The following is a 14,921-nucleotide window of genomic DNA, read 5'->3' as shown; positions in this document are numbered from 1 at the left end:
CAACTGCGTCGCAGACAGTGAATAATAAAGCTCATGCAAAGAAAACCAAAACATAATGTAATACATTGCAGCAAGACTCTTACATAAGTGAAAAGAAAAACATAATACGACACATGAGACACGTCTGCATCAAAAAAAGAAAAGTAGGTTCCACCGAGAAAACCCTCCCTGCTGAGATGGAGAATGTTCTTAGGGAGTCGTGTTTTCAGCTTCTCGCCCAAGAAAATAGCACGATATGTTTGGCAAAGCGCTGTTCGTTGCACTAGTAGGATCTGACTTTCCGCCAATGAGCAGCCGAGGAGCGAGAATGCGATCTTGTTTTTTCGTGCCGTTTCTTGCGCTTAAAGAATAAGCGCCGCTGGGCACTTCCAGCCAAGAATCAGAAAGCCGCGGATCAGGGAGGAAAGCTCTGTCACTCTGCTGTTAGAGCAGCCTATCGCTTGGTTCCAGCGTGTCGCAAGCTGCATCGGTTGGGCTAGTCCCTGCAGGAAGACCTGGGTTAATGGCAATATTTCAACTTGTAGAAGTTTAACGTTTGCGCTGTTTAGGCTCGCAATATAAGTTTAATTGCTCAACAATAAGCTGTACAGCTGATTTCATTTCGATTCTGGTTTCCCGCTACGAAATTTCCACATCGCATCTCTTTACCACATACGCCGACGACACCGGGTGAGTCTTTATGGTTGACATTTATCTGCTACTTACAATGACAGATATATGCTATAATGTGTCGGCTTTAAATAATAAAGGAATGCTATGCTGCATTGTGCTGCCAGTTAACAATCAGGATATTTACGCCAAGAGTCGCAAGCCACACGGACAAGTCTGTGGCATTGTCGAACAGTTAGTACATGACGAGTGCGTACTATAGTTACGTCTTATTACCGGTATAATTAGGTTGACAAATTTGTTTTTGCGGTGAAATGTGACCTGTTCAAAGTAAGTTTATTGCAAAGTGCACTCTACATGCTCCTTTCCCCCGTGTCTAATTGCAGTTACTGACAATGTATTGAATAAGCGCTGCCGCTTAGGCTAAATCTTACACCAGTGACCTGGACATTAAGAATACATTGCACGCAGAAAACGATTATGCCAACAAAAGTGAAATGCTCAATTCCGTGCACTCTCTTCTGAGAATATTTTGAACACCTGGAGAGCCAGAATCCGTAAACGAAAATACTGCGTCGTCAGAAACCTTTGTATTTTGTGTCGTCATAAATAGAGCTCGTAAGCAGTTTCGTGTGACGTCCCCTAGATGGCTAAGACCCAATGTATGTGGTACACTTGTCTGCTTTCAAACAACGGAATATTAGGTACAAAGCGAACTAAAAAACTGTTTATATCATGGCACACAAACAAAGAAGTTATTATCTGCCGATATTAGTGACCATCTGCCAGTCTTTCTACTGACTACTCGATATGAAAATAAGGCTGATGAGCAGGTATCTTTTCAACGAAACTATAATGATAGCTCACGCGAGGTATTCGTTAACGTAGTTCAAGGGCATGACAGGAGCAGTGCGATGTCGACATTGCATATGATATGTTTTTTCGCAAGGTTTACAGCTGTTTTGACAAATCATTTCCACTCAAGAAAATCGTGGTGGGTAGATTTACAAATGCAGAAAGCCATGGATAAACAAAAGTCAATATCAGCGTATAAAGGTTAAGATTAAATTATACCACGAATTCTTCAGTTGCCGGTATCTTAAATTGTTTTGTAGATACAAAAGAAACCGAAATGCTAGGAGGAATGATTTAAGAAAAGCCAAAAATAATTACTACACAGCAAAATTTGGGAACATATACGACAACCCTAAGAAGGTGTGGCAAATGGTAAGTGCACTAACGAATAGAAAGAAACAGTTTTCCGATATTTGTGGTGAGGATCTGGCTAACTCAATGAATGCCCGTTTCAGAAATGCAGGATGTTATGATGAGACTAATGGTCCTCATTTCGTTACTAGTATTACAGCTATAGCCGTGATAGAACAAACAATATTCATCCAACTAACATATATTGAAGTGGAAGCGTCCATAAGGCTGCTGAAAAGTAATGTCGCCCCTCGAATTGACGGAATTGGCTCTAAAGTATTAAAGCAAATATCCCGCCTTGTTTCGGGGACATTATTATTCTCATGCTAACAACCAGTGTTTTCAAGCAGAAACTTAAGATATCACGAGTAAGAGCTATAATTAAAGGAGGCGGTAGAAATAATTTATTGAATTACTGACCGATATCGGTGCTCCCCATTTTGTTGAGAGTCTTTGAAAGTGTGATTAACCAAAGGTTGATTTCTTTTTTTGACAAACAAAATCTTGTGTAGAAGCCAATATGGATTAGAAAAAACAGATCCACTGATGAAGCATTCTACTATATTAAAGATATCACACTAACAAACATTGACAGTAATAAATAAACACTTGGTTTATTTCTAGTCTTAAAGAAAGTATTTGACCCAGTAAAGTACGGTATCCTACTGCACAATCCTTCTAGATACGGTGTGCAGGGAGTTGTACTAGAGCTCAATACCCAATACTTCAATGACCGCTATGAAATCGTGCCAACAAAAGACACCACAACATGAAATCTAACGTAACACAAGAAGTTCCACAGGGGTCAATATTAGGATCGTTTCTATTTCTTGTTTACATTAATGACATTGTTATTAATGAACTTGTAACTTGTTATTAATGAACTTATTATGTATGCCGATGATACTAACATCTTTTAAAGTCCACAGATCTAACAGGTTTAGCAAGAAGGGCCAACACCTACCTTGCGTCCCTCTCGGCCTGGCTCCGGGAATATAGGCTTAAGCTTAACATAGCGAAAACAAAGTACGTAATATTTCGTGCACTTAACAGACCACTAAGTAGGGAAATAGTTTTAACGTTTGAAGGGCAACAAATAACCAGGGTTAAGGAGCGAAAATTTCTTGGTGTTTGGTTCCAAGAGCAGCTTTCATGGACTGTGCACATTAATAATTTACCTCTCCAAACTCTCCCGGTCTGTAGGATGCTTGTATAAAATTGCACACCTTACCTATCTGGTTGAAACAAAACATATACACTTCACTGTTCTACTCCATATTATCGTGTGGCATATTGGTATGAGGCACCACAGGAGAAACTAACTACACCGGGCTAATTATTCTACAAAAGAAGATATTGTGAATTTATGAAACTATCACGGACCATGCTATGAACTAAGCACAGTACTTTTATTTTTTAAATACCGAATGCTTAAAGCTAACGAAGTTTATGATACCAAACTACTACAGTAGATGTATAACAATACACTATATATACACGAAAACGTTAATGAAGTTCCTTACGATATAGACTAAAAATTAACAGGACACTAAACACAAGGACCAATGATGGTAAACAAACAACCAGGTACCAAGTACTAACAATCCTAAACAAGCTAGAAAGTAACTTTGATTTCAATAAGACTAGAAACGCCTTCAAGAACCACGTGAAGGAATTGTTACTAATGCAGTATTTGGGAGAGGAATAATTGCAACATAAATGTATTATAAATAGCTTTTTTTTCCTCTTTTACGTGCACACATACAGGTTCATGGTCATATGCTGCATTTTAGTGTACTAATGTAATTTACATGTATAACCTGTACTTTCCTGCTTGTGGACAGAGTGGGGAAATGGGAAGAGGCGGAAAAGGGGAACATTTATTATTTCACCGTCTATATTAGTAAACCAACTGTAACCCAATAATTTGTCAATTTCTGCTGTTCTATGTTTCTGTGTAAACTCATGCAAAAGGTGGGAAAATGTGTACGTTATGTGAGTTCACTCCATGCCAGCGAACTACCAGTAAATAAAGTATAATACACGCGTATGTTGCGCGTTCAGGGGCCCTGTCAGGCGCTGCGCGCCTTTTGCTCCTGCACCTTTCTTGAATTTTTATTCAAGATGAAATCAACATTCATTCAAGTCTTACTGCTTTGTGTGATAGAAATTTGGTATTCCAGACTTCGATCATGTTAGACCACCTTATTGCAACTCAATAAGACGATAATTTTGACTATTTTTGCGGAAAACCGCAAAGCAGTTGTACAGGTAGCCGAGAAAATTAGAAGAGATCATCAGCAAACATGTCGTGGCATTTTTGGCACACACTTTATGTCCAGCGTAGGAAAGTTCAGAGCGGTTTTCATGGTATTATTAAACTAAACGTTTCCAAGAACAGAGTGCCCCATTTCTCGTATTATTCCCTGAAATCAAACTATAACGTGTGTGTGCCGATGATATAATGAGACGTCATAATCACAATGTACTGGAGCTAAATGTTGCCCACCAGCGGCTGTTGCTTCATACTGCCAGTGGTGGATGGACAGTGCCAGTGTCAAGGACACTTGCAAGTCTGTGGCCGCTGTCGAGAACGAAGCTCCTGTGCTTGGATAAAACTCCCATAATGCTTTTTCAGTGTGCTGCAACGTAGAAATCAAAAAAGGAAAAAAAAATATCATGTAAAGCTTCCCTGCTCTCGTCCGAGCTAATTATATCGGCAATTCTGTAATGCTCTTTGTGCAATACGTGCAGCTCGACGTATGACAGCACTGTCTGGCGGATGACGCATCAGACAGCATAGTGCGTAACAACTTCGATGTCATTTTAATCAATTTCACTAGTGATGCTGCAGTGCCCTTGTTCAGTATGTTACAGAATGGCACTGTGGGATGGGACATGTCGTATGCAGTAAAGAAACAGGAACAACTAATAATCCCCCATACGACAGCAGAAGTCAGTCATTGGTCTGGCAAAGATTGCGCATTATGTTTTTTTACGCATCCCCTTAGACACTGAGGCCTTACAATCAGGCTACTGCAATTATTGTCGGTTACCAGTGATTCTTGTGAGCTAGAAAGTAGTGCAAGTTAGATTAACTGGTAACTGTAGCACGTTTCGAGCGTGTACCACCATAGGAAGAGGAAAGAACTATTCGCTGACACAATAAAAATGTGCAAAAACCAACCTGCATGGCTTACTCGTGCTATATATTTGTTTTAATGTGAGTGCATTTTCTAAGTTTAGAAATGTTGGTACATGTTCAAGTATATTCAAGCAAAAGTTAGTTGCAGATTGACAGGGAGTAGTTCTTCGAGAAAACACTCTTTAGCGTATGGTGTTTATTGTGAGTAGGAGTTGGTCATGGCACTCTATGCCATGCCTTCAAGCACTGAAGTCAACGTGTCCAGTACTAGCAATGTGCTGCGAGCAGCCGGATTTTTACCCTAATTGCGACCTCGGTGAACCAAAAAAAAAAAGAAGGCACTTCCCATTAGAAGGACAACAAGGCTCCAGACATTCACTTCTCTTTCAGTTTGTAATCAATTTCCTCTAAAGGCTTTCTTAATCGGATCACGGTGACACTAGCTCCTAACTTGCAGGGCAGCCTCCACGACGACATCGGCTCGACAATGACTTGGCGTACGCTGACCGTGGCGGCAGCGATATCTGCACTCTGGCTAACGACGGCGGCAGTCAGCGCCAGTCTGGCGTCCGCCCTCGAGGGTCCAGGAGGAGGTGTTGCCAGCTGCCGGCTCCAGGAGACGAGCATCCGCATCACGCGCGACCACAGCGACGACCAAGGAAGCCCCGTGCGCACCTGTGAGGGCACTGTACTCGTCAGTCGCTGCGAGGGCACCTGCGTGTCCCAGGTCCAGCCGTCAATCTCGCTGCCACACGGATTTCTCAAGGTCAGTGCAGTACGCGCGATAAGGAACGTACGCATAGCGAGTGCTTTCATATGAGTGAGAGAATTCGGCTTTCGCATGCGTGATTATTGAGCAAGGAAGATATTGGAAGACAATGTTTTCTGTTTTCTTATTCAAGATACGCTAGGAATAAAAATGAAACTGACGTAACAATATACGGTATATATTGATACATCTGTAGCAATGCGAAATATAATAGTGGAACGAAAGCTAGAATGGCGAGAAGCCGCCAAGCAGCAAACATATTACCCACGGTGGCGATTCTTAAGAAAGAGGGAAGTAAAAATGAATCATCGAATTGTAATGTTGTAGTCACGATCAAGAAGGCAGTAGGGGACGAAAGCTTGGAATCACAAAAATAACACTTTATGGCGCGAGCCTACGCCCAGAAACAACAATGAACACTAAAGCACAAAGCTGTCTAGAGGCGAGCACACTCGGAGATTGTGGGAATCTGATATCCTAGCCAAGCGCATCGTTTTTTGCACTTGACTCGTCCAAGGTTCTAGGGTAATCGCAGATGTCCGCGTGCCTTCCAGAAAATGTTACACCATTCCTGCTGTGCGTACAATCTCATTACACGAGGTTCGGTGAGAACATATGCAACAGTTGCACCAAATCATGCAGGCGCGACTAGCGCAGAGCGATAACGTTAAGTTTTAGTGTGTGACATGCAGTACCCGGAGAAAGCATAAACACGTACACGTGTGGTCATCCGTACAGACACGTGTTTTTTTTTTTTTACTGACGCACAGAAATTGCCGGTGGTGCATGACGGTGCAGATCATTTTTATGTGGGCTGCATGCTAAGAAATAGCGAACGAAGGATAACGCTAGGGACGACAGAAACACTTGAGGGGAACTAGTTTGGTCATCCACCAACTAGCCATTCGGTATTCTTCCTTAATCTCCGGCTGGCGGCTTCACGGCATTCCCCTGCTGCTAAACGTAATCGCGGAGAATTAACACCTTTATTGATAAAATGAGCAAAGTTCTGTTACGATACTGAAGGGCTATTAGCCATATCAGAGCCAGATTTCTCTTGCAGTAAATCTGCAAGCCTGAGAAAGTGTCAGCAATGAGGGACAGTTCTGCAACTTCCAGCGAGAAATGCCATTTGAGAAGTTGGGCCCCGTCAGGTCTAAGCCACATGTTAAATAGAACAATTATGCGCACTTCCGTGAAAAAAAATACTCACCGAAAACTTGATGTCATACCTTGAAAGCCGTAGCAAGTTTTTATGCAGAAATACATAAATTGTGACTGCTACACAATGCTCTACCCGGGAATTTCGCTTCATCGTAGGAGGAGCAACAAGTTTAAGACATTCTTTTGTTTCTGAATGTTTCGTTCATGCGCGTGTTCCTTCACCATATTCCAATATACATTTTCTTTTCCGTGAAACGGTGTCATAATTCTCTGATATCGCTATACCGACACCGCAAGGATCTGCAGGGTATGTGGAGATTCTAGTGGCATGTGACAATTGCACGCTTTATTGATACGTGGAAATTATCAAGTGAAAATGGTGTCATGGACATATTCACCAATTTGACACCGTTTTCTCAACTGCAACTCTCTATATCATACAGTGAAAACGTACAGCTCGTCCACGTATGCACTGTACTTGCACCGAGAAAACCACAGAAGCCATATTACGAAAATATTTTGGGCATAGACCTTGGGCATAACTATTGAGGAGTGCCGAATCTGCTGCCAAGTTGAAAAAGAAAATTCCTATGCGTGAAGCAAATCGGAAGTTTTGTTGGTAAATGTGTTTTACTTATAATAAGCGAGTGCGCCGCTTGCTTTTGGGGGTGACCAAAGGAGAAGGGGTAACACGATTTACGAAAATGAGGGAAATGTGGTGAAGAGTGGGAGCGCCCGAGGAATTGACTACACTATGACACTACACTACACTATGGAGCATTGAAGAAGTTGGTTCCGTAAGCTGTTTTCTGCTTGCTGAAGCTGCTGCACTTGCGAGAGAAAGCGATGCTGACCGCAGGCCTACTTTAGATGTAAACCGCACTGGCGACCCGCCAATATGTTCTGTGCATGAGAGAAAGCTTGTTAATGTGACGTTTTCATAACGGTAACCCTGACCGAGCGCGACAAAAGCATAACTAAACATTTCAGTGTCTTATTTTTTCTTCTTAGAGCGCAGCTCGTAGGCGCCCTTTCCATCCACCGGCGTAACCAAGCAAACGATCGCACTGAAGGATTAAAGACGGTGATAGTGAAGATAGCGCGAGAAGGAAAGCGGAGAAGGGGGGGGGGGGGAGCAGAACCACGAGGCGAAAGCGGAGAAAGGTATGGCGAAAGCGCGAGAATAAAAGCGTAGTGGCCGCGCAAGATGGGACCCGCGGCGACGATGGCTAGGATATGGTGCCAGAATAGTGCACGTCCGCTGGGAGGTCTGTCTGCGGTGGCTGCTGGAAATCGCGCCCACGCGTCACCCACCCGCTTCCTCACGCGATCGGCCAATTACCGAGGCAGTCGCGCCACACTTCGGCCGGTTCGCAGCGTGCCGCACGAGACAGATTTATCGCGAACTGAAAACACGTATATACGTGAGCTCAAGTTTCGCACAAGGGAGTACGCAATCGTCGATGTATTTGTAACGATTCGACATAGGCAGTCTTGTCGAAAGAATGGCGCTAGAAGAGGACGCTCTCATTTGTATAGAAATTCGATTAATATAAAAAGTGTTCTCTGCCTTCAAACAATGCACCGTGCGCATTTTTCTCTTACCAAGGACGAAGGAATGAAAAGAAAACTTTATTCCTATTATTAGTAAGAGGCCGAACCACACCTTCATTTTGTATCGCGAACTGCAAATAAAAGCTCAGAATAATTTTGTCCGACGTAGGTATCCCCTCAGCATCGTGCACTGGCATTATTCCGAAACGGCCGTTGAAAAGATCACTTTGTGTTTGCGGCCTAGCTTTGTCACGAACGAAGAAAGCCAGCGTTTGTTTGATAGCTCGCGAAAATTTCCGCAAGCGGTCTTTCCCACAGAGGTTTATATGCAACGTGTAATTCTGCCTTAGAGGTAGTGGCATTGCTATCTCTGCTTGATATCAGTGGTCGTGTAATGTAGGGCCTGTTTTCAATGCCGCCGGAAACTATTGCACGAACAAGCACGGCACCGTACAGTCTGTGCTAAAGCGCCATCGCTTCTCAGCACTACTGTATGCTAAGCACTGGCCAACTGAGGTATCATGCATCATAACACGCTGCTCAAGCATTGTGTGGCCCACCTGGCCTACCTGCTTGCATGGCTGAATGGCGCTGTTCTTTGTCCTCGAGCATTTGCGCATGAAAACGGCATTGGCCTATTTATTTTTACCTTTCTTCTTATTTTTTTGCTTTATTATAAGTAGTAACTCCATTGCAGTCTTTAATAATACTATGTACGGCAAAGTCACAGCTGCAAATAACATTATCTTCTTGCTTCTAGGTTGGCCAGAGCTAGCAGTGTTTTAGCTTGTTGTACTAAAGAAACTTCTTACGCACCATGCACTGATGCTCCTCCGCCGTACAAACAGGAGATAAAAATGGTGAAGATTAAAAATAATCCCAGATAACTTTGGGCTGCATTAACGCCGTTTTCAATATAAAAAGCGTCACCTTCCTGCATTATAGTGTAATCAACAATGCACATCTTCAAAATACGCAGTTTCAATTCGAGCTAGTAGAAGGCCCAGACATTGACCTGCTGGTCACCTCTTGGTAGCTTTTTTTAGCTTGTTGCTGCAGTGAGTTTCCTGTTCTACCTCATAGCCTAAGTAATTCATCTTTATACGTCACCTATTTATTGAATTAAAAAGAAGGAAAACACCAGCCTCCTTGCTCTATCATGAAAATTTATCTGTGACTGTTTAGGACAAGTTGCCAATGATGCCTTCATGTGCATTTGAAATACTGTGCTCAGACAAACTATCCAAACATAAGATATGCCATGCAAAGCTTGTAAAGTTAGCCCATGATCCTATTTGCCCACTGCCACCTCTGCGGGCACCTCTAACGCTTTTTCAAATCCAAAGTTGCTCCACAGTAAACACTACAGGATGTAAACTAGCCATGCATATGTTGGAATAACTAATGTCGGGGACTTTTGAACTACTAGTAAATCAACTATACAATATTTTTTTTATACAATAAAAGTGCCCCAAGCTCATGCTCTTGCTGCCCGTCTTATTGCTCTATCGCTGTGCATGAATTGCATGGCAAAAAGAATGCTTAAACAATTTTGTAAGAACGTAACTACTCCTTTATTCATTGCAGGCATCATCGCCGCACTTGGGAACATCGGTAAGAGTGTCTATCCACGACTGTAGTGGCAACAAAAGGTTACCACTGCGTGCTGCCAAGTGTTCGACAAAAATAACAAGTTGTTTGAAAAAAAAGTTGAAAAAAAATAGATATTTTCGATCTCACTATTACACTTAAACGCTTTAACATGTTTATTTTCTGTGCAGGAGTACACCTGTAATTATTTCGAACAAATCTTAATTCATCAAACTCAAAGCAGTGGTGTCTTAGATCATGCGTATATAATGCAAGCACGCAGGCCGAGAGCACTGTGACGGGCGCTTTCCTTCAGGATTTATTTCTCTGCCACAGTATCACCACGATCGCTTGTAAGGGAACCAGCGTCCTAAGATGTGCATTGTCTTTGATGTTCCCTGTTTTAGAGTTATCGTTCAGAAAAAAGTATTGTGTTTGCAAACTTCCATAAAAATCTAAATTTGTATGCCCCTTTGCACACGAAAACATTGTTTCGAAAGGCACTCCAACTTTCCCAAGAAGAATTCCTATATATCCATATTGCCAAGCCCAGGCTATACGCGTAACGTACACAATTCGGTGAGATTGCTCGCCCTACATTGCCTAGTGTGCCCGCGTGATTAGCCATACGAAGATGAAACAGGACGACTAAAGTTCCCAGTCACTTATTTTACTGGAAGCACTAGAATCGCGTATGTTTGCAATGAAGTATATGTGGGGCTGTTACTTTCACTAAAACGCCTAATCTCGACGACCCTCCTCTCACAGGGTTAGCTCGAGGAGCTCGAGTCATAGTAACCGAAGCAGTGGCAGGGTACACCATTACAGGCAATGTAATGCCTTTGTGGCAGTGGCGGCAGCCACGCAATAACCCCGACCGCACGCTGTCACCTCCGTAAGGTGACGTGAAGTGCTCGTAAGCTCGTGTGTTATTGCGAAGGATTCAAAGCACTCCGGAATATGTACCGACTTCCGCAAGTTACATAGGTTGACGAATGTATACGATGACGGGCTAATCTCAAGGAGGCACTTAGATCACTGTCAAGCGTTGTGTGAGAAGCCTACACAGTAATCCAACTTAGCTCCCTTACACCTAACACTTCTGCAGATAGACCTAGAGCCATAATCTCAATAGAATATTTTCTATCACTCTATTTCATTCATAATGCGTAAGTGCATGTCATAGAACTACACTTTTCATAAGCAATTTGCAACTCTGTCGTGTCTGCGAATATCAGCAATGATCATGTACTGTTGTACTTCCTGCGGACAATTTACCGACGTCCGCAGTGGTTAGTTGTTCACGAAATACGGCGGTTCATTCGTAGAAACAACACCTATTTCAAGCTTGCGTCCCCTTGATGCACTGATTGTTAACATCTATTTGGCACACATGGTTATAATTCTAGATTGCAATATCGTACGAAGCCAACAAGCACTGACGCCAAGGACAACACAGGGAAAATTACTTGGACCTAATAAATGAAATAAAGAAACGATACATTTATGGAAATTGGAGTGGATGAAAAAACAACTTGCCGCAGGTGGGAACCGAACCGACAACCTTGGCATTTCGCGTGCGGTGCTCTACCAATTGAGCTACCAAGGCGCCGCTTCCCCATCCACTTTCTTGGGTATTTATGTGTCCTAGTAGAACCGTGGGAGTGTCAGCCAGTGCCATCACTCACAGACAGGGTGTCCAAAGGAAAAATCACAAAATAACATCTCCCTTTCTTTTTTTTTAATGCGATAGCGATTATAAGGGCGCTCCAGAGACATTTCCGCCGTCAGCGTCGCCATAATGCTCCGTACAAACCGCAATAACATGGATGCCACATGCTGTGGGGAAAGTGTGGGAGATGGTGATGGTGGCTCGGTATCACTAGGGAGGAAGACGGAGAGAAAGCGCGCCGTCTTGAATAGACCTCAACGCAGTCAGAGAAAGGGTGAGGAGGATCGTTCTACTCTGGCAGCGGCTGCGTATGGCGCGGTATCAGCAGCCCTATCTTGAAAGGGAACTGCGATGTGGAGTGTTTAAGTGCGCGGTGGGCTCACAGCCTCGTGCTTGTTGTGTGCTCTGCGCTTAGTTCGCGTTGAAGCGAGAAGCAGCACGAAGGTCCATTCGCTCGCTGCTTCTGTGGCTATTGCTCGTGCCAACGTCTAGACAGCGAGTGACCGCGCTCATCGAGTGGGGGTTGCCTTTTCGCGCGTGACGCGATGCTTGTTAATTTAGTTAGCTAATGTTTACAAATTTATACGGCCGATAACACTATTATCCTTACTTCGCATAGCTGTGTAACCGTTTACTATTGTGACCGATATTTAGCCTGTCAGAGCAAGCCGTGACTTATAATATTGGTGATTCGGTGGTGTAGTGCTGTCCTGTAATTGTTTACTATTTTTGTCCTCTTCTTTTGCCAAAATTGTAAAGAATTCTGTCGCTCTTGACGCAGAAACTTGAGGAGTGCCTGCTTTCCGTAATTAAGGGATGTCAGCACACGCTCGTTTTGGTTTCTTGCCGTGCGCTGTCCACTTACGCATGACAGGCTTGAGATTAAGGCAGCCAGCCCGTCCCCTGGCGAAACGATGCACATCGACCACAGCCTCTGCGCCGATGTGATAAAAAAGCTTGTACTCGTTATAATGAATCTAGGAAGATTTGCATCACAGAGCTACCCCCTGAAGTTCCTCAGAATAAACATTGGTCACAATGTCTTTATGTAAGTTATGCACAAGAACATTCATAAATAGATGTAGCTTCATCAAGATTACAGTAAAAATATCACTGACCTTGCTGAGTAACTTCTGCAGACTTCACGTAGATTGCGTATTGCTGACCGCTCCATTAAGCAATTACTGAATTCACAGCACAAATTTCATGCAGAAAGTAAGTCATGCAAATTACAGGAAACGTATTCCTTATTAACCAATCAATTTCTGCAGCAGATATCATGACAAATATGTGAGTAATCTGATGAACGGTGTGATGTTTGACGACGAGAATTAAACACTTTGACTTGATGGTTAAGCGTTCCAACAGAATCACGAGACACTCGACACAAAGAAAAGATATAGAGTACTGTATACAACACCAGTGCGATTCTCTCGTGCACATAGTTGGTCAGATTGAATGCTGGTGAACTACCGTGTAAATTTGGAGCATACATTTACCAGTGGTACGTAATTGGCAGTGAGATATGTGAAAGGCTTTTAGACCACACAGTGTGTAAAACAACCTTTTTGCTTAATTACGCACACTAAATGTCTTATAATTCAACTAAAATATCTGCCACTAGGTATCACCATACACATGGCACTCAACGAACCGGACTTAAAACATAATATTTCCTATAATGCGAATATTTGGGCCGCAAGCCTGTTTAACTAATGCGTAGACACCAGGGGCCCTATAACGTAAAACAATTCCAATATGTTTCTATTCCAATCTCCTGAGGACACATTTGCGTAACCACCAACGCAAGCACCGGGCGGTCACCCGCAGGGTTGTCTGAACAGACCAATCAAACGCTCTCCTCGTTCATAGGAGGTCACTTTTGTTTGCTTGAAAAACTAATAACATTGCCTACACTGAGTGGCTTGTCATATCTAATTGGCTGACAAGAGGCGAGGAGAACGCTCAAGTGGAGAGGGATTCGATGGGGCCGAGCCACTTCACTGAAAGTCGATAACCGGATGAAGAGGGTGGTGCCGGCGTCTACGATTGGTCGGCTTTCCTTTACTTAGCTTGTGGTGGCTGCTCGAAAATCGCGGCGGCATGCAACGGAAGCTCAAGAATGACGCTAAAACGGACCGTCAACAAAGAAGAGTTGACAGAATGAGGGGCTAAACGTGCCGAAAGTGCTCGAAAACGTTACGTGGCCAGGCAAGAAGTTTTATTATGCGCAAATACACCCATGCTGTCCGGCAGGTGCGAGTAGCCAGCGTCTGAGCGATCGGCGGCAGCCATCTTCTATTCCTTTCGGAACTGGGCAGCCTGCGGCTATTCCGAGGAAAATTCAGTTTTGTTCGGCATATTAATGCAACTTTATCGCGTACAGGTCACTTTGACGCGGTGAGTTCGTGCTATTTTTTGACGTCGCGTGACAGGCAGGTGAAGTGGGTGCAGCCCGAGAACTTTTTACCAATAGCCGAGAGCTAATGGCGAAAAGGGGTCGAATCAGAAATAACTGTTATTCTTTTTTCTGTCAAATCATGCATAATCAGTGTGTACACATCATATCAGATGGGAAGGTATCGCGGTTTTCGTGACGTCGCTTGACAGACAGGTGAAGTAGGCGTGGTCGAAAAAACTTTTTGACCAATTGTGGAGGGATGATAGCAGAATTGGAATAGAAAAGTTTGGAATAGTTTTACGTTATAGCGCCCCAGTGAGACACGTGAGACGAATAGTGTGTCGATGCCATGGCAACAGGCGCCGAGCGTGTTCCTCCGGTGCCACTTTATCGCAGGAGTGCAACTGCTGCCGCGAGACCTACATGAACCGGCGTGAGATACAGCTGCAAGACTGCTTCGACCCCAACGGTCAAAAACTGTACGGTGCTGACGGAAGCATGACCATATTCCTCGAAGAGCCCCAGGACTGCTCCTGTCACAAGTGCGGAGGCTGATGTGGAAGTGCCTCGGTTCCAACAAGCGCCCCGGTGGAATACTGCATAACTCATAACATTGCTTAGCGCAGTTCCTTCTAGCGCATGCTTGCTATCTATCTGTGCCACGAGCCAAGAAATGGGCGTAAACAAAAGTGGAGATAAATGTTGTCAGATTCCGTTGCTCTATGGGCGTCGTTTCCGAAAAACGTGTGTCGGGCGCGGTACATGAACGCTTCTTTTAATTTTCATATCTTTCAGTCATTAATCTGCACGA

At 43.6% G+C, this 14,921-nt stretch overlaps 1 protein-coding gene across 3 annotated transcripts; it reads left to right on the top strand.

The window, feature by feature from the left end:
• The first annotated feature begins 394 nt into the window (after positions 1–394).
• On the top strand, positions 395–14,921 carry Pburs (Partner of Bursicon). 3 transcript variants are annotated; one of them, XM_070538273.1, is made up of 4 exons: positions 395–669; positions 5,418–5,726; positions 10,035–10,061; positions 14,507–14,921. In XM_070538273.1, exons 2-4 carry the CDS (start codon positions 5,448–5,450, stop codon positions 14,663–14,665), a joined length of 465 nt encoding a protein of 154 aa, XP_070394374.1. In that variant the 5' UTR covers positions 395–669; positions 5,418–5,447; the 3' UTR covers positions 14,666–14,921. The 3 variants fall into 3 exon arrangements, with proteins under 3 accessions (XP_070394374.1, XP_065300944.1, XP_065300948.1); XM_065444872.1 differs by lacking the exon at positions 395–669 and having other exon boundaries at positions 5,175–5,726; XM_065444876.1 differs by lacking the exons at positions 395–669; positions 10,035–10,061 and having other exon boundaries at positions 5,175–5,726.

This window comes from Dermacentor albipictus, chromosome 1 (assembly GCF_038994185.2).
Source record: "Dermacentor albipictus isolate Rhodes 1998 colony chromosome 1, USDA_Dalb.pri_finalv2, whole genome shotgun sequence".
Taxonomy (NCBI): domain Eukaryota; kingdom Metazoa; phylum Arthropoda; class Arachnida; order Ixodida; family Ixodidae; genus Dermacentor; species Dermacentor albipictus.
This window is presented reverse-complemented; position numbering and strand designations above follow the sequence as displayed.